General features: G+C 34.4%; 1 protein-coding gene across 4 annotated transcripts in view; it reads right to left on the reverse strand.

Annotated features, from left to right (window-relative positions):
• Positions 1–23582, reverse strand: part of LOC148944686 (uncharacterized) — a 43306-nt gene extending 19724 nt beyond the window's left edge. The window contains exons 1-2 of one of the 4 annotated variants that reach the window (XM_089100279.1): positions 5717–5850; positions 1939–2005 (exon numbers count right to left, since the gene is read on the reverse strand). Coding sequence is in view for 2 of the 4 variants with exons in the window: in XM_089100277.1 (XP_088956403.1) it covers positions 23243–23416 (174 nt within the window). In the remaining 2 variants the exon portion in view is untranslated. Of the gene's footprint in view, positions 1–1938; positions 2006–5716; positions 5879–23242 lie in introns of those variants that run through there. The other 3 variants (XM_089100276.1, XM_089100278.1, XM_089100277.1) reach the window with 3 other exon arrangements.
• Between the last annotated feature and the right edge of the window lie 1393 nt (positions 23583–24975).

Consider the following 24975-nt stretch of genomic DNA (forward strand, 5'->3'; position numbering starts at 1 on the left):
AAAAGTTGTTAAAAATAAAACTCCATGCTCTGTAGGATGATGACTCCTAAACCTGAACTGACTATAACTAAAAAATTGTCTTCTCTCGAAAAAACTTACCATCCTACTATGAATCAACTTTTCAAACACTCTAGAAATAAATGGCAGTAAAGAAATCCGTCTATAATCACTAAAACATTTATTATCCCCTCCTTTAAATATCGGGATAACATTCGCGCCCTTTAGACAATCGGGAAATATTTTAGCTTTTAAACAATTGTTTACCATTCCTAAAAAATTACTAGATATAACAGGTAATATCGACTTCAAAACCTTCAAGGAAATAAAATTATCTCCTGATGCACCATTTTTCATGTTATTTATAACATCAAATAATTCATCAATAGTTACAGATTTAAGGTACACAGACACATCACAATCTTCAGGTAGGAACTGACGAAAATCTCCATCTTGATCAAATACTGGCACCGATGATGACACACGCTTCCCAATATTAGCGAAGTGATTACACATCTCATCTGCAACATTATTATTCATTCCCATATTATCTGGACGGATCAAGACGCTACCAGGGCAAGTCACCGACTTAATCAATGTCCAAGTCTTACTCGGGTTACCCTCAACTTTTTTAAATTTAACCTTTTAATATTCTACCTTAGCCAGTCGGAGTGCAGCATTTAACCTGCTATTATAAACTCTATATATTACATTATCATGAGGACCATTGCTCCTTGTTGACAACTTATATAAAAAACGTCTTATATTAATTGACTGTAACAAACTCTTTGTAATCCAAGGGTTATTTGGAGACACCCTTCTCTTCTGTATTCCTGACGCTTCAAAATATTCCTACAACGTATCCTTAATCTTTCCATACCAAAGGTCAAGCTTCAAATTTAAATCTAATTCTTCTTGTAAGAATTTAAAGTCTAACTGTTCTATCCTAAGCTTAAATCTTGAAATAGTATTTGAATCAACTAATAATTTCTTAGGCTTAGGGCGAGCACCACAATTAATATTAATATTCTAAAATATACCCGGAACTAATATAGCCAAACCAAAGTGATCCGAAACATCATTTAACACAACACTCGATGAATCATGGGGAACATTCAAAAATACATTATCAATTAGAGATGAAGATGACTCCGTCACTCTAGTACAAATATTTATAGCAGGATGCATCCCATAACCTAACATTAAATTAAAAAAATTCCGGGCTTTTAAATTAGATGCTAACAAATTCAAATCAATGTTAAAATCTCCACACACAAAACACGGCATGTTCTTACGAGTTAGAAGGTCCATTTGTTGCTCTAATAATTCTAAAAAACAATCTACACTAGCTGAAGGGGGGCGGTAACAAACAGCAATAAAAAATGGGTCACCATTCTTATCAACCTCCGTAACAAAACACTCAAAAATCATCTCTTTATTAACGGACAAATCATCCCTAACCTTCACATTCAAATCAGTTCTAATATACGGGGCAAGTCCTCCATGCTGATGGTGAGTAAGGTTCTTAACATACATATTATAATTTGGAATATCCAATAGTCCAGAATTATTATTCATTAACCATGTTTCAGTAAGTGCAAGAATATGAAAATCAGATAGCATACACAGCTCCGACAAATAATCCAATGTACTATTTAACCCCTGACAATTCAAATGAAAAATGCCAAGTTTGTCCAGTGCCAGTCTAGTATGAAAATCAACTGGGCACTTATAATTAACCTTTGGAAAAACATCATCTACCCCCATATCAAAATCCCTGTGAAGTACCCCTAATCCTAAATCCGAAACACTCAATGGATTATTCTCAAGCCAATCCAAACGATCATTACGAACAATTACCATTTTTTATAAATATATATATATACAAAAAAAAGAAAAGGAGGGTAGTTGCAACCAAACCTAACCAACTGAATAACTTACTATAACTCGGAGGGTCGGTGATCCCGTTTCCAACGTAATTGAAGCTCCAGAAAAAACACAAAATAACCTAAAAATAATAAGAAACGTATTAACAAAATAATATAAATAAACAAACGAATACAAAAAAAGTGAAAAAATTGTCACTAACACTAACCTGTCACAATACAGGCTTACTATTTCCATTACTGAATTCCAGAAAATTATAATTGAAGAAAACACAATGCTCTACCTGTGTCTACCACTTACCCTATCTAAATTCTAACAAAAACTAAATAAATGAGAGAAAAAAAAAAGAACAACTTTTCTTTTTTTCCATAAATACAAAAAAAAAAAAAAATATAAAAAAAAATATCTTAACAAAATCTTAATTCATAATTCACCATTCATGATATAACCATCTATTGGTCACATAACTCAGGGATAGGCTCATCGTAACCAAATTTTACCGCCACACCACCACGGTCGATCTGTATATATGGTGGAACTGTATTGGAAACCCATGATGAAACTCCTATAGCATTTAATCTAGATTTCTTTACATACAACTTCCTTCGAGCTTCAGGAACTGATATTGGTGCATCATCGCTAACAGATACATTTCTATGGTGTCCAATAACTTTACCTTTTAATTTCTTTCCGTTCTTAAGCACACTGACCTTCGCATCTCCAGAACCAACATCAACTTTAAAATACGGTTGCTCCTTACGGACACTACCAACAACTCGAAACCTCGGGACCATGGACAGACCTAGACCCTCCAAACACAACTGGTCAAAAAACGTTTCGGCTTGGGTGGTATTCTCGCAGGGAGCATTCCAAACGATAATATTCGTCTCTGTATGTCGATACTCAGATGCCATAAGCCGACGAGACAGATCTGCATTCCCAGTTTCATACTTTTTCGTTGCACTAGCGATAAATGAAATTTGATTTCTTAAGCTTAGAACACCAGATTCAAGCTGTGTAACACGCGTACTCGTAGTATTAACTTCTGATTTTAGCTCAGACTGTGTATTTTCCACTGATACCATGCGATTTTCTAACATTTTTATACTATCGTTTATAGAGTCTAGTTTTTTACCATTTTCAGTAAGTATTGTTAGCATCTTAGCAAAATCATCTGCCAGGGTCTTCAGTGAAGCGACATCGTTATTCCCTTCAGATGAAACGGTCGAATTCAACAAACTGTTCTCAACAGACTGGGATCCTACTTGGACAGTTTTAGCAATCTTCCTTTTTCGCCCCATGGCAAGTGCAAATAAAATAAAATATGTAATCTCTCTTACCTATTTTGGCACCTATAATTAATCCACGTCGATGCGGACGTGCAGTTCGCTAAGCCACCGTTAATTTGGGCACGGCTAAGACCCCTATCTCCTGCACCGACGATTTCCAACAGCGTTTGAATACCGACGCTACTTCAGAAATCACAACCAACTTTCAGGAATACTCTGTAGCGTTTGCAAAATTCAACTAATCAAATATTTGCATTTCATTCCACTCCTCAGGGCAAGCGGTAAAGACACCTGAACTACTACTCAATCAGAGCTTGATTCATTGTCTTTGGCCTATTTTCTTTTTTTGTCATAATTAAATGACGTAATCCAAGGTGTATAATCCCAAGCCAATTCAATGTTTCGCAATAATCTTCACTGTCTAACAAATACACTTTTTACAAACCAATTAAATTCAAAGTTAAATCCAATTTGCGTCCTCACAGTTCAAAGGCTCATTCAGTACTGACGATATCTTAAAGAAAAGGGAAAATCGAAAATTTAATTTTTAATAAAAAAAGGCCTCCATATACAGTTATACAGTTTTTTTGTAATAGCGGGTGCTAAATTAAAAAAAAAGAAGCATGGGTGAAAAATCAACTAAAAAATAAGCGAAAAATATAAGTTCCAATAAGCTGTATAAGCTATATATCCAATAAGCTCCAATAAAATATATGGCTCCAAACAGCTTAAGAAGACGCGGCACTCCTTTGAAGATAAGTTTTCTTTTAAAATCAACAGATTGTTGATGTCGGGATTTTTATGGACGAAAAACGTTGCCAAATTTAACTAATCCGTTTCGATTATTTATTACCAAGGCGAAACTTGGCGCAAAACTCAATAAAATGTGATACTGCTGTAAAAATGTCATAACTTTGAAATAACTGAATCAAAAATCTTAGAATTTATGTATTTCAGGCGTGAATAGACCCAAGATAGGTCCAGGGAAAAAATATTCTTATGTTGAAGTCCTCGGTACTTTGGATAGTTCAAAATAATTAATAAATTCTTAAAAAAACAACGGCAATCTAAACTGACCACTGTTTGGAAACCCTCTCCACGAGTCCAAGAGAGTAAGGGGAAACAAAACTAGGTTGTAATCACTATTACTTGGAGCAAACAAATCAATATCAGCGTAAATTTCCGGCATTCTCCGGTTATAAGGATTATGCTTTCGAAGTAGTACTATTTCTAAGAATTTTTGCAAATTTCGTATGTTACTAATAATCGTTAATTTAACTATCATAAACGGCAATTGCAACATTTGATACCAAGGAATGTAATAAAAATGAAATAAAGGATAAGGGATATAAACGGTAAAATTGAACAAAACTAGAACTGAATATTTCTATTTCACATTTGGAAATATTTTTCAATTATGTAAAAAAATAGAATTGAAAAGAGAGAAAAAACTATGAATAAAGGCAACATTTAATCTTTGATTAAAGATCTGCGAGGAGGGGGGGAGGAGAAGGTAATTATAAGTCTTGATGTTAAGAAACTTTCAATACTCTGTATATTATAGGCATTCATTATGGATAAATGAAGCTCCTGACATAACAATGGGTTAAGCAATGTAATAAATAAAAATATTCTATACTCCTATACTAGACAATATAAAAATAATGAGCAAAATAATGAAAAGAAAAATGTGGTTAAAGCTAAATAGATACACTGAAAATGAACTCATATAGAGTCCAAATTTTTAGTATGAAATCTGGAAATATTTTTTTTTTTTTTTTTAATGGGAAGACGCCTTTTGAAAAGAAATAAGCTACACTTTAAGCAAACATTTTTCAGTGCAAATGAAGAGCTAAGGCTTAGATCAGAAGCTGTTTGGCTAGCAATTGTCATGTTTTTAGAATATTACAAAGCCCCTCACAATTTACATATTTTTGGTTTTCTATGGTGCCCCAGAGTGAAAATCACCCCTCCCCCCGCCCCCGTGTGAACGATCTAGCTTAAAATAGGAAAGTAAAGTATTTTTTTTCACGTCCAATTCTTATTAATTCATAGCATAGATTTTAAATCTCTAAACCAAATGTAGAGGTCGATTTCACGAAAATGCGAGTTGGATGAAAATCCCGTATCCAGTGAATTTTTGTTATCACCTTGAATTTGTTCAATGAAACCATGTCTTGGCTTCCGTCCTCCTTTAATCCATCTTGGATTAAAGAGCCATAGTTCAACACTGCCCAGACTCGCCACTTCTAGTGATTTATCACTATTTATAGTCAGTTTTATATTGAATAAAGAAAGATAATACTAAATCACCACATGAACCACTACATTATTGAAGAAAATCACCAAATCAACCAAAAAATCACTAACATTTATTGATTGTTTCCTCACCGGGTGGTAAACCTGACTCAGCCGTTCGAGCAGAGTATAGCTGCAGAAACAAATCCACCTTTTTGTTGAACAAGTGATTTGGGATGGGAGGTGAATATGAGTTCAACTCTCATCCTCGTGAAAATGAGCCCCTAGATTCACAATCAATTTACATTTACATTCCTCTATTCTTCTTGTGCCTCTTCTCCAAGTAGTTGTGCCAGTTGGACATTGGTTACACTCTTTTTGGGCATATTCCATTTGCCAAGAACCAATTGGGCATGTGCTACAGGTTTCAAGGCCATCTAAAGAAACAGTCCCCGGGAGGCACTGAGCTATAATGAAGAGAAACCAGAGGTGCGTTTAATAAGTACAAAACTGCATTTTTTGCCATACCACAAGAATTTAAAATAAGACAGAAATAATAAACATAGTAAAATTTCAAACAAATATATCTTGTTCACTGTAAAAAAAAATATGATTATTAATATCCGGAGATTTTCCAGAGTGAGAGGGTTCAGGTGTTGGTGGAATGTTGAAGCCACTTCATAGGATTCTCCTGAGGCAAAAACTTGTCCTTAATACTACACAAACTATTCCAAGAAGTTACCGTATATAAACACGGGAAAAATGTCTTAAAAGAAACTGGGTTTTTGGCAATAGTATTACAGTATATGAATCAAATTAGAGTCAAATACGTAATAGAATCGAAAATAAATATACCTCATTCTTTTTTAAAAACAAAATATTTCATATTACTTCTATTAGTCATATTTTTGAAAAAGTGCTGAGGTTCTGGATATATTTTGCTGGAGGCATTTCTATAAATCTGAAATATGTCACGAAACATTTTTGATCTTAGAGACTCACAGAACTCCTTGCCCCCCTCCACCCTCTGACCAAATTTGGGAATCCACCTGTAATTCAAAATATTTTTAGTAGCTTTTGACCCGACCTTTTCCCTTAATTGGAGACCACCGGGCCAGAACCCTATGATTTTTCCTTTTTTAGTTTTCGATATAAAGTCATTGCCTTATATTAGAAATGGTCATCGTTTTCAGTTCTGTTAAAGACCTTAGGTACAATTCTCTGTCACAGATGTATTAGGTTTTATTCAGAGCTTTAAAGGGAGTTTTAGGCAAAAAGTCAAAAAATCTACCCTTAAAATTCTTGTAAGAATTTTGGTCGTGGAATATTGGCGTGAACTGAGTTTTTTTGTTTTTTTTTTTTGCTGCTTCCCTCAAGAAATGTGTTAGGATCTATTATTTCCTTGTTAAAAATGTGGTAGGTTTAAAACTAAAAAAAGAAAAGAAATTAAGGGAGCTCTAACTGACGAAATACATCAATGAAACATCCATTTAAATTCCTTACATCGGTAAATATTTCAGCATAGTATAGTCCCTACTCTGAATTCAAATCTTGATAAAAACTTCAGAGGCGGTATATGGCCCTTAAGGATATAATATTATGAATAGGGCACAATGGCGCTTAATAGGATAAGTACAAATACTCGTGTGAATTACCAACATGTTTCAGAAGGCTCTTTAATTTCCGTAATTATAGTTAAACAAGATTAAAAAATCCAGTGTTTGGATTTGACTTGATTATTTGATTTGTTAGTTTCTTGTTTAAAATATGGGTCATGGGTGATGAAACAGGTTAAGAACATATATCGAAAAGGCTATACATGATAGAAAAAACGAAAAATTCTTAGGAGAAAAAGAAAATTGAAACAATGCAAATTATTGACCAGTGAATAGGAGACCCTTGCCAAAATGTCTGCGATTCATTCAAAGTAACATTTCACTGGATGAAAATATTTCTTTTTTATATTTTTTATTGTTATCTTTTTTTTCGTTTTCCCTCTCACTTTTCCTTTTTCCCGTTTCATTCATTATAACATTTCAATGGCTGAAAATATTTCTTTTCAAGATTTTCTTATTGTATTTAGCAGCAGGCGGGCTTTTCAGTAAAACTATTTAGCCCTTTTCCTTTTGCTTCACTCTGTGGGCTACAGAGCTACTGGCTTGATTGCCTCATATTTATTAGATATATTCAGATATCTTTCAGCAGATCTTTCGACTCTAGGAGTTCAACTATGAGATGATAGATGTCGATTTCTATGCTCTGTGTTTAGGTATAGTTGGCTAGGCTCTTGGCTGATAGTGGGATTTTGTGGTGTTTGAAGTATTTTAACAGTTTACAAAGCAAGGTATGTTGTGCAGACGTCAGCATATTACATTCAAATAGGCAATGGTCAATTGTTTCATTATTCATATTACAATGCCTGCAAAGAGGGGACAAGGGAATTGAGCCACTTGAATTAGAAAGCTTATATGAGAATGCAAGGAAATTTAGTCCATTTGTTCCAGAACGAATTCTATGATAAATTTTAGAAAGATACTTATTGGGAAAGGGGGAAAGGATAGGATTAATCTTATTAAAATTAGAATCTGATAGCCTCCATCGGTAAATATCTCTAATTGGAATTGGTCTTCCACTTGGCGGTCAATATTTATAGCATTTTTTGCTATTTCATCAACCTGATGATTACCACTTATGCCAGAGTGGCTAGGAATGTACTGAAAGTAAGTTTTTACGCCACTTGAAGCAAGATTATCAATAATACTGAGACAATGATAAGTGTCAATGTCCAACTTATATTGAGGAGCTGAGGCCAGCAACTCAAGGCTTGATAAAGAGTCGGAATAGATGATCATATTATTCGAATTTTCAATCAAAGGTTGGTTTTGCTTAAGGTATTCTAATGCCATGATTATGGCATTTAACTCAGCAGACATTATAGATAAATTATTAAATAATCTCTCGCCCATTGCAATTTTCAGGTGAGGAAGGAAAACACCACTTGCAACCTTCTCATCCATTTTTGACCCATCAACAAATATTTGGAAGTGATTTTTATAGGTAATTGAATTAAGTTATGCAAATTATTTCTGGACAAAAGCAATGGGGGTTAAATCTTTATTCCATTTTGAAAATTCAGTATTTATTATGGGAAATGACCAATTCCATGGAGGGGATTGGGGCAAAGTAGGTGCAATAGAATTTGCTGGTACAGGGAACTTCTTTTGAATATTGGCATACTCATCTGCAATACCTCTATACATGGCTGGATTTCTTAACCAATTATAAATAATTTCTGAGACCACACTGGCTAATCATGATAAACAAAAAATCGCGAAGAAAGGAAACGAGGACAATTAACAGCCAGTGAAAAAATTGAAAAATTATGCAAATATTTCGGTCAAGACCTCCGCTTGACCGTCCTCAGTGCAGAATAAAACTGATAAAAATTTAAAAACCAAACCTTAAAATAAAAACACCAAACTAAAATTGGACGACCCTTTCCTAGTAACGGTGAAAGGGTAACTGAATAAAAAACATAAGTCTAAATGGCATTTCAGAATTTCATTTTGCGTAAAGCACTTTTAAAGGCTGATCGCTTTCCAGTTTGATTGTTATCAGAGAATCTATTCGATTGCACAATATAACTTTGTGGATGTATGTAAATACGATCAGAATTAATAATTTTGTCATAAATGGGACTTAGAAAAATTTCTCCAGTGTCTCTATTGAGAGCTACCTTTTGGTGAATGTGTTTTTTTATTTCAACTGCCTCCCTGAAAACTTGCGTGAGACCTTTAACGGGGGCAACGATAGAGTCCTCGTCAAACGAAATGAAATGGTGTGGATTCTCGTACACATGTTGAGCCAAGGCGGAATCAAAAACCTCAGGCCTTTGGCGTAACCTCATTGCCTTGTCGATTGAGGACTTGTGCTCAGATAACCTCTCCCCCAATTGCTGTTGGGTTCTACGAACATAAAAACAGCCACAAGAACAAGGAATTCTATAAACACCACTACCCAGAATGGGGCTGGTTTTATCTTTGCCGTTGTTAAAAAAGTTCTGTGTTCTAAGTTCTAAGTCCCATTTATGACAAAATTATTAATTCTGATCGTTTTTACATACATCCACAAAGTTATATTGTGCAATCGAATAGAGTCTCCCATAACAATCAAACTGGAAAGCGATCAGCCTTTAAAAGTGCTTTACGCAAAATGAAATTCTGAAATGCCATTTAGACTTGTGATTTTATTCAGTTACCCTTTCACCGTTACTAGGAAACGGTCGTCCAATTTTAGTTTGGTGTTTTTATTTTAAGGTTAGGTTTTTATATTTTTATTAGTTTTATTCTGCACTGAGGACGGTCAAGCGGAGGTCTTGACCAAAATATTTGCATAATTTTTCAATTTTTTCACTGGCTGTTAATTGTCCTCGTTTCCTTTCTTCGCGATTTTTTGTTTATTAACCCATTATGTAATGTGTGTGAGCTATTTGATTCAATTTTTGTAAGATGTTTTATCAAGAGTAAGCTACGTCTCTCCCTTATTGTTGTTAATCCACTGTCCATAAGCAGAAACTTGGTGCTTGTGGGTTTCCTAAGACCAAATATGAGACGTATTATATCATTTTATGTTGTTTCAATTTTTTGCATCTGGGTCTTTGCACATGCACCATAGACAATGAGCCCATAGTCAATATGGGGTCTTATATGTGATTTATAAAAATGGAGTAAGGTTTCCTCCTTACAACCCCAGGGTGTGGAAAGAAGTCTTTTTAGTATATTTGCTTTTCTATAACATTTTTTTATTGTGTTTGAAATGTGGAGGTGGAAATTAAGTTTTTGGTCAAGCATTAGACCTAGGTAATTAATATTATTATCTTCTGGAATAGTTGTTTTATTTAGAGTTAGTTTTGCATTAACATGGTTTTGCTTCCGGTGAAATTGGATTATTTTTGACTTGGTGGGTGCAATGGGTAAATCTGAATGTTGAGAGAAGTTTTCAAACTGGAAAAGTGACTTTTGCAGATTTGACTGTGCTATCTGAAAGGTGTTGCCAGATGACCATAGCACCAGATCATCAGCATATTGTAGATTCGTGTGGGGTAGGTTCATGTCCCAGAGATACAGGGCAAAAAGGAGGCAACTGAGGACTGCTCCCTGAGGTAGGCCTTTGGATATTGTCTGTTGGGGTGAAGAGGCTGAACTAACACAAACAATGAAACTTTGCACTTCTATGAATGATTTAAGAAAGTACACTAGCTTAGGAGGTACTCCAAGGTTTGCAAGTTTATTTAAAAGGATCTTGTTGTTCACATTGTCATATGCTCCTTCAAAATCTAGGAAAGCTGCCACTAGGATGTTATTTTTTTAGAAAAATTCATTTATTGCATTTGTTAGCAAAATTGAAAGCATCTGTTGAGGAGTGGTATTTCCTGAATCCAGTTTGAGTGTGTGGGATCATGTTATTTTCATCAACAAACCAGAGGAGTCTGTGATAAATCATTTTCTCCATTATTTTCCCCATCACAGGTGTAATCATTATGGGCCTATAAGACTCAGGGTTTACTTTTGGTTTATTTTTCTTTAGGATTGGTAGGAGGGACGAACATTTCCATATATTGGGGAACCTAGAAGATGCCCAAGCGTGATTATAACAATTTATCAGTTCTTGTTTGTATGATGGTGTGAGAGTCTTTATCCATGTAGGGTGTATATTGTCATAGCTACTGCTAGTTTTGGACCTAATATGATATATTGCATTATTCAATTCCTGGATTGAAAATGGATTAGTTATGTACTCGGATCCTGGGCGTCGTTGGTAGCTAGGGTTCATAGGAATTGTGGACAGCTTGCTTTGATTATTTGATGTTAGCTTATTAACAAAAAGAGTTGCAAATAGGTTAGCCTTTTCATTATCATTGTCATAATGGGTATTATTATGTATAAGCTCATACAGGAGTGGGTTGGGAGAAGTCTTTTTCCCACATATGTGGCTTATGACTTTATGTATAATTGGCTCATTTGTTTCTCTGCAGAGATTATTTGCAAAATTATTCCAGTATTTATATTTAGCATCTATTATAGTCCTTTTTATATTAGATTCTGCTTGTAATTTTTTTAAATATGAAGTAGGTGGTGGTTTTTCTATGAATTCTGTCCTAGCTGCCTTTTTTATCCTCCATTTATTTAGGCACTCATTTGTCCACCATGCTTTAGGAATTTGTTTAGGAAATGTTTTCTTAGGTATTGTCCTGGGGATAGCATGATTAGCTGTATTTATTAGTAAAGATGTCAATGCTTCAGCATGTGTGTCAACTGTTGTGTTAGAAATGCATGAACTTTGGGTGAAACTTGTAATTTCATCATTTACCTTATTTTGGAAAATAGACCAATTTGCTTTAGTGTTGATATATTTGGATGTATGAGATAAAGTTTCAGCAGGTTCATTTAGGGAGCAAACTATAGCAAAGTGGTCTGTACATAGACTATCAATTTTATTTATGTAAATTTTGTTCAAAAAATTTAAAGACACAATTTGTAGGTCAATTGTGGAGAAATTGCCACTTTTGGGGTTGAAATAAGCATTCAGGTTTGGAGGGGTAGCAACAACTAATTCATTATTATTTGAAGTCATATGCTCAATAAATTTACCAGCTTTATTTGCTGGTTTATTCCCCCACAAAAGGCTGTGGGCATTGAAATCTCCACAAATAATGATATTTTTTAACATATTAGAATTATTTATATAATTAAAGAAATCCTTGGCATCTGTAGTTTGGCCATTAGGGTTATAAAAGCTTATTATGTAGGTTTTTAAATTATTCAGCCAAACACTTATACCAATTACATCAACATCATTTTCAAAATCTGGAAAATTGATGCCACAAAATTTTATATTATTATTAACTAATAAAGCTACACCACCTCCTTTTCTCTCTGAAGATCTATCCTTTCTCAGGATAGTATATCCCAGAGACTTAATTTGTTGATTTTGGGTTAAATGAGTTTCTTGGAGGCAAGCAATATTAATTGAATTATTATTCATAAATGATGTTAGTTCATTTAGTTTATTTTCTGTGAGTGATCTTACATTCCATTGGAGTATTGATAAATGTTGTGTTGTTGATTTATTCTTCATATGGATGTGTATCAATGTTCAGCTTTGTTAAGAGTAAAGCAAGATCTTTTTTTGCTTGAATGAGTATATCATCTGGGATGTAAATTTTTGCCAATTCTGCAATAATTTTTGTTTTCTGTAGTTGATGTATGTTCATGGCCTGAACTGCATTACAGTTTAGAATGAATAAGCATATATTTGGGGATTGCATTTCTGGTAGTGCATCCTGTTTGTTGGTTAATGGATTGATTCCTGGTAGTGTTTCTGGTTTGTTTCTTCTTGGGATTGAGGGCCAGGCTGGCCTCATCTCACCGGACAAGGAGGCTTGTTGGCTTGGTGATTGCTTCTGATAGGGATGTGCGCTAGGGGGCTTAGCAGAGGGTGTTTTCGCTGGGGGGCGTGAGGCCTGGGGGGCGTTTGACTGGGGGGTTTGGGTTGGTTTCATTACAGGCTTTATTTGGTATTGTTGGGCAGCATTTGCTTCTATTGCTGCAAAGGGGTATGGGATGGCCTTCTCTGTTGATATTTGGAGTGTTAGAGCTCTTTTCTTGTATGCAGGGCATAATGATTTATTTGGAGATTCATGTGGGCCTTTGCAATTGATGCATGTAGGCTGGGAGTTGTTGCAAGTTGTCAGCTCTTTAGGATGGAAAGATTTACAATTACTACACTCTTGGAGAATTTCATTGCATTTGTTTGTTGTGTGTCCCAGTTTGAAACACTTCTGACACTGAATAGGCTTAGGTTTGTATTCCTTGTGTGGTTTGATTTGCCCAAATAGGAATAATTTTTGTGGGATATCAATTTTATCCTTCAGTGTGAATAAGAAGGATCTACTAGTTTTTAGGCCATTAGAGTTGGGTTTTCCAAGTTGGGTAACATCCTCAACTGGGATTGTGTTTCCAGCCCTATCTGAAAGGCCTTCTTTTAACTCCTGAGTAGATATCTCTGGGGGAACATTATAAACTACTATTTTTGTTGGTGATTGTTTTGGGTTCCACTTAGATGCAATAATTGGGGTATTCAAAAGGGATTTAAGGTTAATTATTGTATCTGCTGATTTCTGATCTTCTACAGCTATTAGCAGAGATCCATCACGGTTAATGTTAAGAGAGAACATTGATTTTAGCAATTTAAAAATTGCAACTCTTATTGCAGTGATCATTTTTATTTCAAAGGGGGTAGTGGGATTAATTTTAAGGTAAATTCCTAAGTTTTTGGAGGGATGATCTTGGGCAGGGAGAGGGAAAATGCTTTCCAGTGGGGAGATTTTTTTCCTTTTTTTAGAACTTCTAGAGAGGACATCTTGAAACCCATTATCATTATTTATATTTATATTGGCCCCTACACTTATCATTTTCCTATTATCTAAATTGGAGCTATCATTTGAACTTTGAGAAAGTGTGCTTGACCAGCCCAGATGGGTATCTTTCACTATGGCACATTCACTGGAATTTGATTTGGGATCTGGGGGGACATTTTTTTTTTGGAGGACTTCTAAACATTGCCTATTGGAAAAAGCTTTAAACAGAGAAAAACAAAACTAAAGCAAGAAGGGAAAATGGAATGATATCAAACCGTCTGCACTATACTATGGGGAGGAGAACACCACAGTATAGCCCTGAGGATGAGTTGAGCAGGATTGGTCTGGTATAACTGCTGATTAGAATCGATAATAATGCACAAGAAAATTTGTTTTAATTTTCTTATAGAGTTGCTGTTGTGATCATAAGGCCAAGCTGATGGCCTTATCAGCTTGGCCTTATTATATCCAGCACACCAAACACACATTACATAATTGGTTAAGAAATCCAGCCATGTATAGAGGTATTGCAGATGAGTATGCCAATATTCAAAAGAAGTTCCCTGTACCAGCAAAGTCTATTGCACCTACTTCCCCCCAATCCCCTCCATGGAATTGGTCATTTCCCATAATAAATACTGAATTTTCAAAATGGAATAAAGATTTAACCCCCATTGCTTTTGTCCAGAAAAAATTTGCAGAACTTAATACAATTACCTATAAAAATCACTTCCAAATATTTGAATGAAAGATTTTGTTATCGTTATCTTTTTTTTCGTCTTCTTCTTCTATTTAACAGCAGGCGGGCTTTTTAGTAAAACTATTTAGCCCTTTTCCTTTTGCTTCACTCTGTGGGCTACAGAGCTACTGGCTTGATTGCCTCATATTTATTATATATATTCAGATATCTTTCAGCAGATCTTTCGACTCTAGGAGCTCAAATATAAGATGATAGATGTCGATTTCTATGCTCTGTGTGCACGTATAGTTGGCTAGGCTCTTGGCTGATAGTGGGATTTTGTGGTGTTTGAAGTATTTTAACAGTTTACAAAGCAAGGTATGTTGTGCAGACGTCAGCATATTACATTCAAATAGGCAATGGTCAATTGTTTCATTATTCATATTACAATGCCTGCAAAGAGGGGACAGGGGAATTGAGCCACTTGAATTAGAAAGCTTATATGAGAATGCAAGGAAATTTAGTCCATTTGTTCCAGAACGAATTCTATGATAAATTTTAGAAAGATACTTATTGGGAAAGGGGGAAAGGATAGGATTAATCTTATCAAAATTAATATCTGATAGCCTCCATCGGTAAATATCTCTAATTGGGATTTGTCTCCCACTTGGATTGTCAATATTTATAGCATTTTTTGCTATTTCATCAACCTGATGATTACCACTTATGCCAGAGTTGCTAGGAATGTACTGAAAGTAAGTTTTTATGCCACTTGAAGCAAGATTATCAATAATACTGAGACAATGATAAGTGTCAATGTCCAACTTATATTGAGGAGCTGAGGCCAGCAACTCAAGGCTTGATAAAGAGTCGGAATAGATGATAATATTATTCGAATTTTCAATCAAAAGTTGGTTTTGCTTAAGGTGTTCTAATGCCATGATTATGGCATTTAACTCAGCAGACATTATAGATAAATTATTAAATAATCTCTTGCCCATTGCAATTTTCAGCTGAGGAAGGAAAACACCACTTGCAACCTTCTCATTCATTTTTGACCCATCAACAAATATTTGGAAGTGATTTTTATAGGTAATTGTATTAAGTTCTGCAAATTTTTTCTGGACAAAAGCAAGGGGGGTTAAATCTTTATTCAATTTTGAAAATTCAGTATTTATTATGGGAAATGACCAATTCCATGGAGGGGATTGGGGTAAAGTAGGTGCAATAGACTTTGCTGGTACAGGGAACTTTTTTTGAATATTGGCATACTCATCTGCAATACCTCTATACATGGCTGGATTTCTTAACCAATTATGTAATGTGTGTGAGCTATTTGATTCAATTTGTGCTATTTGTGAGCTATTTCTATTGTGAGCTATTTGTGTGTGAGCTATGTGTGTGAGCGGGGACAGGGGAATTGAACCACTTGAATTAGAAAGCTTATATGAGAATGCAAGGAAATTTAGTCCATTTGTTCCAGAACGAATTCTATGATAAATTTTAGAAAGATACTTATTGTGTGTGAGCTATTTGATTCAATTTTTGTAAGATGTTTTATCAAGAGAAAGCTACGTCTCTCCCTTATTGTTGTTAATCCACTCTCCATAAGCAGAAACTTGGTCTGGAATTGAACCACTTGAATTAGAAAGCTTATATGAGAATGCAAGGAAATTTAGTCCATTTGTTCCAGAACGAATTCTATGATAAATTTTAGAAAGATACTTATTGGGAAAGGGGGAAAGGATAGGATTAATCTTATTAAAATTAATATCTGATGGCCTCCATCGGTAAATATCTCTAATTGGGATTGGTCTCCCACTTGACTGGTCAATTTTTATAGCATTTTTTTCTATTTCATCAAGCTGATGATTACCACTTATACCAGAGTGGCTAGTAATTTACTGAAAGTAAGTTTTTATGACACTTGAAGCAATATTATCAATAATACTTAGACAATGATAAGTGTCAATGTCCAACTTATATTGAGGAGCTGAGGCCAGCAACTCAAGGCTTGATAAAGAGTCGGAATAGATGATAATATTATTCAAGTTTTCAATCAAAGGTTGGTTTTGCTTAAGGTGTTCTAATGCCATGATTATGGCATTTAACTCAGCAGACATCATAGATAAATTATTAAATAATCTCTCACCCATTGCAATTTTCAGGTGAGGAAGGAAAACAGCACTTGCAACCTTCTCATTCATTTTTGACCCATCAAAAATATTTGGAAGTGATTTTTATAGGTAATTGTATTAAATTCTGCAAATTTTTTCTGGACAAAAGCAATGGGGGTTAAATCTTTATTCCATTTTGAAAATTCAGTATTTATTACGGGAAATGACCAATTGCATGGAGGGGATTGGGGGAAAGTGGGTGCAATACACTTTGCTGGTACAGGGAACTTCTTTTGAATATTGGCATACTCATCTGCAATACCTCTATACATGGCTGGATTTCTTAACCAATTATGTAATGTGTGTGAGCTATTTGATTCAATTTTCGTAAGATGTTTTTTCAAGAGAAAACTACGTCTCTCCCTTATTGTTGTTAATCCACTCTCCATAAGCAGAAACTTGGTGCTTGTGGGTTTCCTAGGACCAAGTATGAGACGTATTATATCATTTTGTCTTGTTTCAATTTTTTGCATCTGGGTCTTTTCACATGCACCATAGACAATGAGCCCATAGTCAATATAGGGTCTTATATGTGATTTATAAAACTGGAGTAAGGTTTTCTCCTTACAGCCCCAGGGTGTGGAAAGAAGTCTTTTTAGCATATTTGCTTTTCTATAGCATTTTTTTATTGTGTTTGAAATGTGGAGGTGGAAATTAAGTTTTTGGTCAAGCATGAGACCTAGGTAATTAATATTATTATCTTCTGGAATAGTTGTTTTATTTAGAGTTAGTTTTGCATTAACATGGTTTCGCTTCTGGTGAAATTGGATTATTTTTGACTTGGTGGGTGCAATGGGTAAATCTGAATGTTGAGAGAATTTTTCACACTGGAAAACTGACTTTTGCAGATTTGACTGTGCTATCTGAAAGGTATTGCCAGATGACCATAGCACCAGATCATCAGCATATTGTAGATTTGTGTGGGGTAGGTTCATGTCCCAGAGATATAGGGCAAATAGGAGGCAACTGAGGACTGCTCCCTGAGGCAGTCGTTTGGTTATTGTCCTTTGGGGTGAAAAGGCTGAACCAACACAAACAATGAAACTTCACACTCCTATGAAGGATTGAATAAAAGATACTTGCTTAGGGGGTACTCCAAGGTTTGCGAGTTTTTTTAAAAGGATTTCGTGGTTCACATTGTCATATGCCCCTTCAAAATCTAGGAAAGCTGCCAGTAGGATATTATTTTTTGAGAAAGATTCATTTGTTGCATTTGTTAGCAAAATGAAAGCATCTGTTGAAGAGTGGTATTTCCTGAATCCAGTTTGAGTGTGTTGGATCATATTATTTTTTTCAAAAAACCAGAGGAGTCTGTGATAAATCATTTTCTCCATTATTTTCCCCATCACAGGTGTAATCATTATGGGCCCATAAGACTCAGGGTTATCTTTTGGTTTATTTTTCTTTAGGATTGGTAGGAGGGACGATCATTTCCATATATTGGGGAACCTAGAAGATGCCCAAGCGTGATTATAACAATTTAGCAGTTCTTGTTTGTATGAAGGTGTGAGATTCTTTATCCATGTGGGGTGTATATTGTCGTAGCTGCTGCTAGTTTTGGTCCTAATCTGATGTATTGCATTATTCAATTCCTGGATTGAAAATGGATTGGTTATGTACTCGGATCCTGGGCATGGTTCGTAACTTGGGTTCATGGGAATTGTGGACAGTTTGCTTTGATTACTCTATGTTAGCTTATTAACAAAAAGAGTTGCAAATAGGTTAGCTTTTCCATTATCATTGTCATAATGGGTATTATTATGTAAAAGATCATACAGGAGTGGGTTGGGGGAAGTCTTTTTCCCACAGATGTGGCTTATGACTTTATGTACAATTGGCTCATGCATTTCTCTGGAGAGATTATTTGCAAAATTATTCCAGTATTTATATATAACATCTATTATAGTCCTTTTTAGATTAGATTCTGCTTGTAATTTTTTTAAATATGTAGTAGGTGATGGTTTTCTTTATGAATTCTGTCCTAGCTGCCTTTTTTATCCTCCATTTATTTAGGCACTCATTTGTCCACCATGCTTTAGGAATTTGTTTAGGGAATGTTTTCTTAGGTGTTGTCCTGGGGATAGCATGATTAGCTGTATTTATTAGCAAAGATGTCAAGGCTTCAGCATGTGTGTCAACTGTTGTGTTAGAAATGCATGAACTTTGGGTGAAACATGTAATTTCATCATTTAGCTTATTTTGGAACATAGACCAATCTGCTTTAGTGTTGATATAATTGGATGTATGAGATAAAGTTTCAGCAGGTTCATTTAGAGAGCAAACTATAGCAAAGTGGTCAGTACATAGACTATCAATTTTATTTATGTAAATTTTGTTCAAAAAATTTAATGACACAATTTGTAGGTCAATTGTGGAGAATCTGCCAGTTTTGGGGTTGAAATATGTGTTCAGGTTTGGAGGGGTAGCAACAGCTAATTCATTATTATTTGAAGTCATATGCTCAATGAATTTACCCGCTTTGTTTGCTGGTTTATTCCCCCACAAAAGGCTGTGGGCATTGAAATCACCACAAATAACTATATTTTTTAACATATTAAAATTATTTATATAATTAAAGAAATCCTTGGCATCTGTAGTTTGGCCATTAAGGTTATAAAAGCTTATTATGTAAGTTTTTAAACTATTCAGCAAAACACTGATACCAATTACATCAACATCATTTGTAAAATCAGGAAAATTGATGCCACAAAATTTTATATTATTATTAACTAATAAAGCTACACCACCTCCTTTTCTCTCTGAAGATCTATCCTTTCTCAGGATAGTGTATCCCAGAGACTTAATTTGTTGATTTTGGGTTAAATGACTTTCCTGGAGGCAAGCAATATTAATGTAATTATTATTCATAAATGATATTAGTTCATTTAGCTTATTTTCTGTGACTGATCTTACATTCCATTTGAGTATTTATATAGTTTGTGTTGTTAATTTATTCTTCATATGGCTGTGTATCAATGTCCAGCTATATTAAAAGTAAAGCAAAATATTTTTTTGCTTGAATGAGAATATCATCAGGGATGTAGATTTTTGCCAATTCTGCAATAATTTTTGTTTTCTGTAGTTGATGTATGTTCATGGCCTGAACTGCATTACAGTTTAGAACAAATAAGCATATATTTGGGGATTGCATTTTTGGTTGTGCATCCTGTTTGTTGGTTAAGGGATTGATTCCTGGTAGTATTTCTGGTTTGATTATCTGGTTTTATTCTTCTATAAGCCTCTTCTCATCTCTATTAAATCTAAAGCTTTTTCACAAATATTTCTAGCTGTGGTCCTAACTTTCTTCCCTAACATACCACCAGCAACTTCACAAATTGTTTACCTAAAATTATTCCATCCATCTTCCACATTGTTAAATTTTAAACTTTCCAGTTTATTATACAGGTGTTCCTGGAAATCAAATTCTCATTCTGGAGTCTACCAATATCATAACTTCCTGGGAGGTAGTTACCCTTCCAAAATTTCAGCTTTAAATTAACCCTAGACACCAGCAGATGGTGATCTTTACATAACAGCTCTCCAATTTATCCTAGTATCTTGTATTGATCCTACCAATCTTCGGTTTAAAATACAATAATCAATAAGGTCTGATGCCTTACCATCATTTAAATATCATGTTAACTTATGGGCCATTTTATGACCAAACACTGTATTTGTTATAACTAGATTGCTATACTTACAAAATTGAAACAGTCTGTAGCCATTGCTGTTTTCTTTTGCTACACCAAAATTACCTAGGTTAGAATAGCATCTATCCCTATTTCTACCGACCTGGGCGTTAAAGTCTCCTAATAACAACACCATATTTCTACCCGGGACCCTGTCTATTTGCTCCTGTAACTGTAATTAAAATTCCTCCGAGTCACTAGTATCTCTGGCAGTTGGTTCTACTGGGGCATATACTACTATAACTCATACCCTGAACTTTTTAGTCATAAAATGAGCGATAAGTATACTATTATTAATACCTTCCCAGCCTAAACAAGACTTAGCACTTTCCTTATTCATCGTGAGTCTTATTCCCTGTCTATATAGCCCATCCTTCCTTCCTGAGTAAACAAATTCTATATCACCTAATTTCAAGCTTCCTACTGCTTTCTAGGGCTATAAAGAAAGAAAGGTTGAAATGGCTAGGGCACATTCTGCAAATGAAGGGTGACAGATTGCCAAAGATTTTCCTTTTCGGCCAACTGTCTAGAGCTAAACAGAAAGCAGGTCGTTTGCAAGTGGGGTGGGAGGATGTCATAAAGAAAGATTTAAAGGAAATGAAAACTTCCTGGGAGGGTATAAAGAGGGGGGCTTTGAATAGATTGGGATGTAGGAGGAGTGTGCGTGGCTGTGTTGGCCTCCTGTGGCTTGAAGTGGTGGTAAGTTGTTAGTAGTAGTAGTAGTTACTTGTATTGAGAAGCCAAATACCCTAAGATTGTATAACCAGATGAAAGTAGTCAATGGAGAAGAGTTTTACTTGAGATTGAACCTACCAGGGAGGTCACCTAACTGTTTGTTACAGGTGCGAGCAAATTATGTGCCACTGCGTAGGGAACCTTGGATTCATATGACAAAGATGGATGGTGTGCTTACCATCTTTTTGGGGAGTTTAGGGATTATCTGGAAAAAATTCTGAGTAATTGCCAAAGTTTGGCAAATTTAAGGAATAGTTTTTTCATAGGGATGCACCACTGCTCTCATGTATTTTTGAGACCTCTTCTAGGGACCTAATTACTGTAGAAAGCTTTGTGAAAAAACTTTTAGAGACAAGGAAGATATAATTCCAATATGTTGAGTGTTATTGTTCAATTTTTTTTCAAATTTGTTCATTTCTTTTGCATATATGGCCACTGATATATATACATATATACATATATATATATATATATATATATATATATATATATATATATATATATATATATATATATATATATAATATATATACAGAGTTATATAAGAATGAAGACAAGTTGTTGGTTTTGTACGAGTGTGATTTATGCTCTTGAAGTACATTTTAGGACAAATGTCTTGAAGTAGGCCTACATTTTAGGAAAATGATTTAAAATAATTTAGTACCAACTGGTCCAATAAGCTCTTCTCATTTAGAGTATAAGAAATCCAGGGGAAGGGGCACAAATTATTCGTTTATTTTTCAATAATATTATCAAAGAAGTCATTGTTCAATGCAAATATCCAAACAAGGCATTTTTCAAAATCTAGGAGGGAGACTAAAAATCTAGGGGACACAAATGACGCCACTGTTAGTTTAGTTACACATATGATTAAGAACAAATGTTATAATTATAAAATAAAAATGGAGTATTAAAAAAAAAAAAAAATATTTTTAAATAGACGGAAAAAATTTTTGCAGTACCAAATGTACTGCTACATCTGCCATATGTCATGTTCATATGATGTCAATACACCATTTGATGCCTTTTTTATTATGATCAAAATTATAGTCAGCATTTATATTTGAAATGAATGTCAGGTAACACATATCTCGTGAAAGTAAGGTTTAGGTTAGGTATAGCATATATAGGGAGGGGGGGCTTAAAGTAATTTCTTATAGAAATGCTTATTATATTTGTAATCAGCATAAAAAAAGCCATCAAATGGTGTATTCACTTTATTCCTAACTCAATAATATGATTTGGTAGATATTGACCAACAAATATAACCTATACCCTGAATTGACAGATATAGAGGGGGAGGGGCTAAAATTCATTTCCAATAGAAATGATTATTATATTTGTAATCAGCATAAAAAAAGGCGGTAAAATTCTACTTTAGCTACTTTTGACTATCTTGGAAAGGGGTTAGGTTAAGAAAATGAGACTTTCAGGGATGGGTCTACAGGCTAAAGCATGTCCTAGGAAGATATTCTGAAGTACCCACCTCCACTCCTTCTCCCTCTAGAGGGTCCTGACCTTTAAGAATCTGTGTGTTATAAAAGTAAAACCTTGCAAAATAGATCTTCTGCTTAAATGAAGTACAGCAAAATTGTTTTCAGCTTCACAACTTTGCTCAATCCCAATTTATAAGGTTTTAAAGATATGCAAATACATTTCCTAAATTTTGGAAATAAACTATTTATATGTCTTAAAATTCTGCTCAAATAACTGAAATTGCATTTTCACAGCTAAAGCCAGAGAAAAAGAAACTGATAACTGAAAATTAAGGTAAAATGAATTTCATGACCCTCTAGAGGGAGAAGGAGTGGAGGTAGGTATTTCAAAATACCTTCCCGGGACATACTTTAGGCTAGCCTGTAGACCCATCCCTGAAAGTCTCATTTTCCTAACCTAACTCCTTCCCAAGATAGCCAAAAGTAGCTAAAGTAGAATTTTACCAAAAAGGCATCAAATGATATATTCACTTTAGTTGTTACTCAATAATATGATTTGGTAAATAGCCTATATTTGGAAAGAGCATAAAAAAGGTAGCCTATCAAGTAGTATGTTTACTTTATTTGTCAGTCAATAAAATGAACTACAAAAAAATTACCCAAAATAAGAATTGCATAAAAAGAGAATCAACTTACTTGCAGGCTAGAGACTGAACTTGAACTAGCCAGCACCTTAAAGGTGCTGGCTAGGAGTGACACAGCTTCCATTAAAAAGAAATTTACATTAAAAAGAAAATATTTTATTTGGTATTTTTGTTGAATTTTGTCCGAAATATTCTTAAGGTTTAAGCAATTCCTTGGTTTAAACATTGTCTTAGGTTAATTATCGGTTGTTTTACTATTTGTTTTTAAGGTGCAGTGTCAACAGTTGTACTTTTTTCAGTCGTGAAGAAGAATCTACATTTATCAAGTCTTATGTAAATCATGGAAAAAAACTTCAAATAGAAGCTTAAGCAGAAGCTCATTTAGCTATTGGAGAAAAGGTTTCTAAATAATGAAAATTTAGGTTTATGCATTATTATAAAAAGAATGGAGAGAAACTTAAAAATGTATTTGACGCAGAAGTTGAAAAAGTTGTTGAAGAAATGTTTTCTTGTAAATTTTGTCTTGACAAGCAGGTTAAATTTTTGTTTTCTCCATGCCGCCATGCGGCATGTTGTTCCAGGTGTGCTTCTTCCTTACTAACATGCGCGGTCTGTCTTGAGGTTATTGATGACAAGCAGAGAATATTTCTTCCTTGATGCAAATAAAATGTATCCGGTAGGTTATTTCACAATATGCGTTCCCCAATTTGCTTCTAAATAAGTGCGATTTAGGTCTATTTCAATGATTATTCATTGATTGGTCCGCATTTTTAATAATTACAGTCGAGTAGTTATATATTACTGTAAATTTTCAGTGTTTTCTTTACTTCTCCTGTATGTTTTATAGAATTTGTAAAAAGATTCTTTTAATTTAGATATAATTGATAGATTATAAAAATTAGTGGTTTGATCTAAGTAACTGAATCTCATAAAAATTAATGGCCCAGAAAATTTAAATCTATAAGCGCGCTATTTTTTAATCTCTTTTTTTCGACTTATCGTCTTAAACTAGGTATTCTTAAAGTTTTCTTTCTTTCTAGAAAGAATTACTGGTTACTGGTTGTTTTACTCTTTGTTTTTAAGGTGCAGTGTCAACAGTTGTTCTTTTTTCAGTTCCAGCTGTGCTTCTTCCTTACCAAAGTGCCCGATCTGCAGTGTTTCCACTTATCATTTGAAACAATCTGTAGAATCTTGACAATTTTCGGGAGAAAATCGGGAGATGGCTCTCAGGATTCGGGAGAAGGATCTCAGGATTTGGTAGACTTTCCAGTTTTTGTATTGTGTCTTGAGTTTTTGGAGGTGTTCGAGCAATATGAGTATAAATTACCACATTCCTAATTTTGAGTGCAGATGTACTTGAGCCAGCTGCACTTCCGGAAAGAAAATTCAGCAATCAACGTTGTCAAACATTACAAAATGAAGCAGCTACAAGCTTGAAATATATATAATTTTAAAACTAAGTGCAGTTATATTTTATTCATTCTCTAAAACTGTTAAATTAAGACATTTTTCTTCATAGACCCTTACTTTTTCTGGCCATTTATGATTGCACACGACGACCCACTAAGTTCAGGACTGTGACAGAAAATCCTGACGAATAACGGACACTAGGTCTTTGACCATTGATTCTGAGTTACGTGGATAATTTTTTTACCACCATCCCCAGAGGTATTCACAAATGATAAAGTGAAAACGCAAAGTCGTAGCTCATTAGTATTGATATAACTGAAAAAAATATAAGAAATTGCAAAACCTTCAGATACATATACCACATTAAATTCATAA

This window comes from Artemia sp. Qi Xiang Cuo, chromosome 14 (assembly GCF_049724085.1).
Source record: "Artemia sp. Qi Xiang Cuo chromosome 14, ASM4972408v1, whole genome shotgun sequence".
Taxonomy (NCBI): Eukaryota; Metazoa; Arthropoda; class Branchiopoda; order Anostraca; family Artemiidae; genus Artemia; species Artemia sp. Qi Xiang Cuo.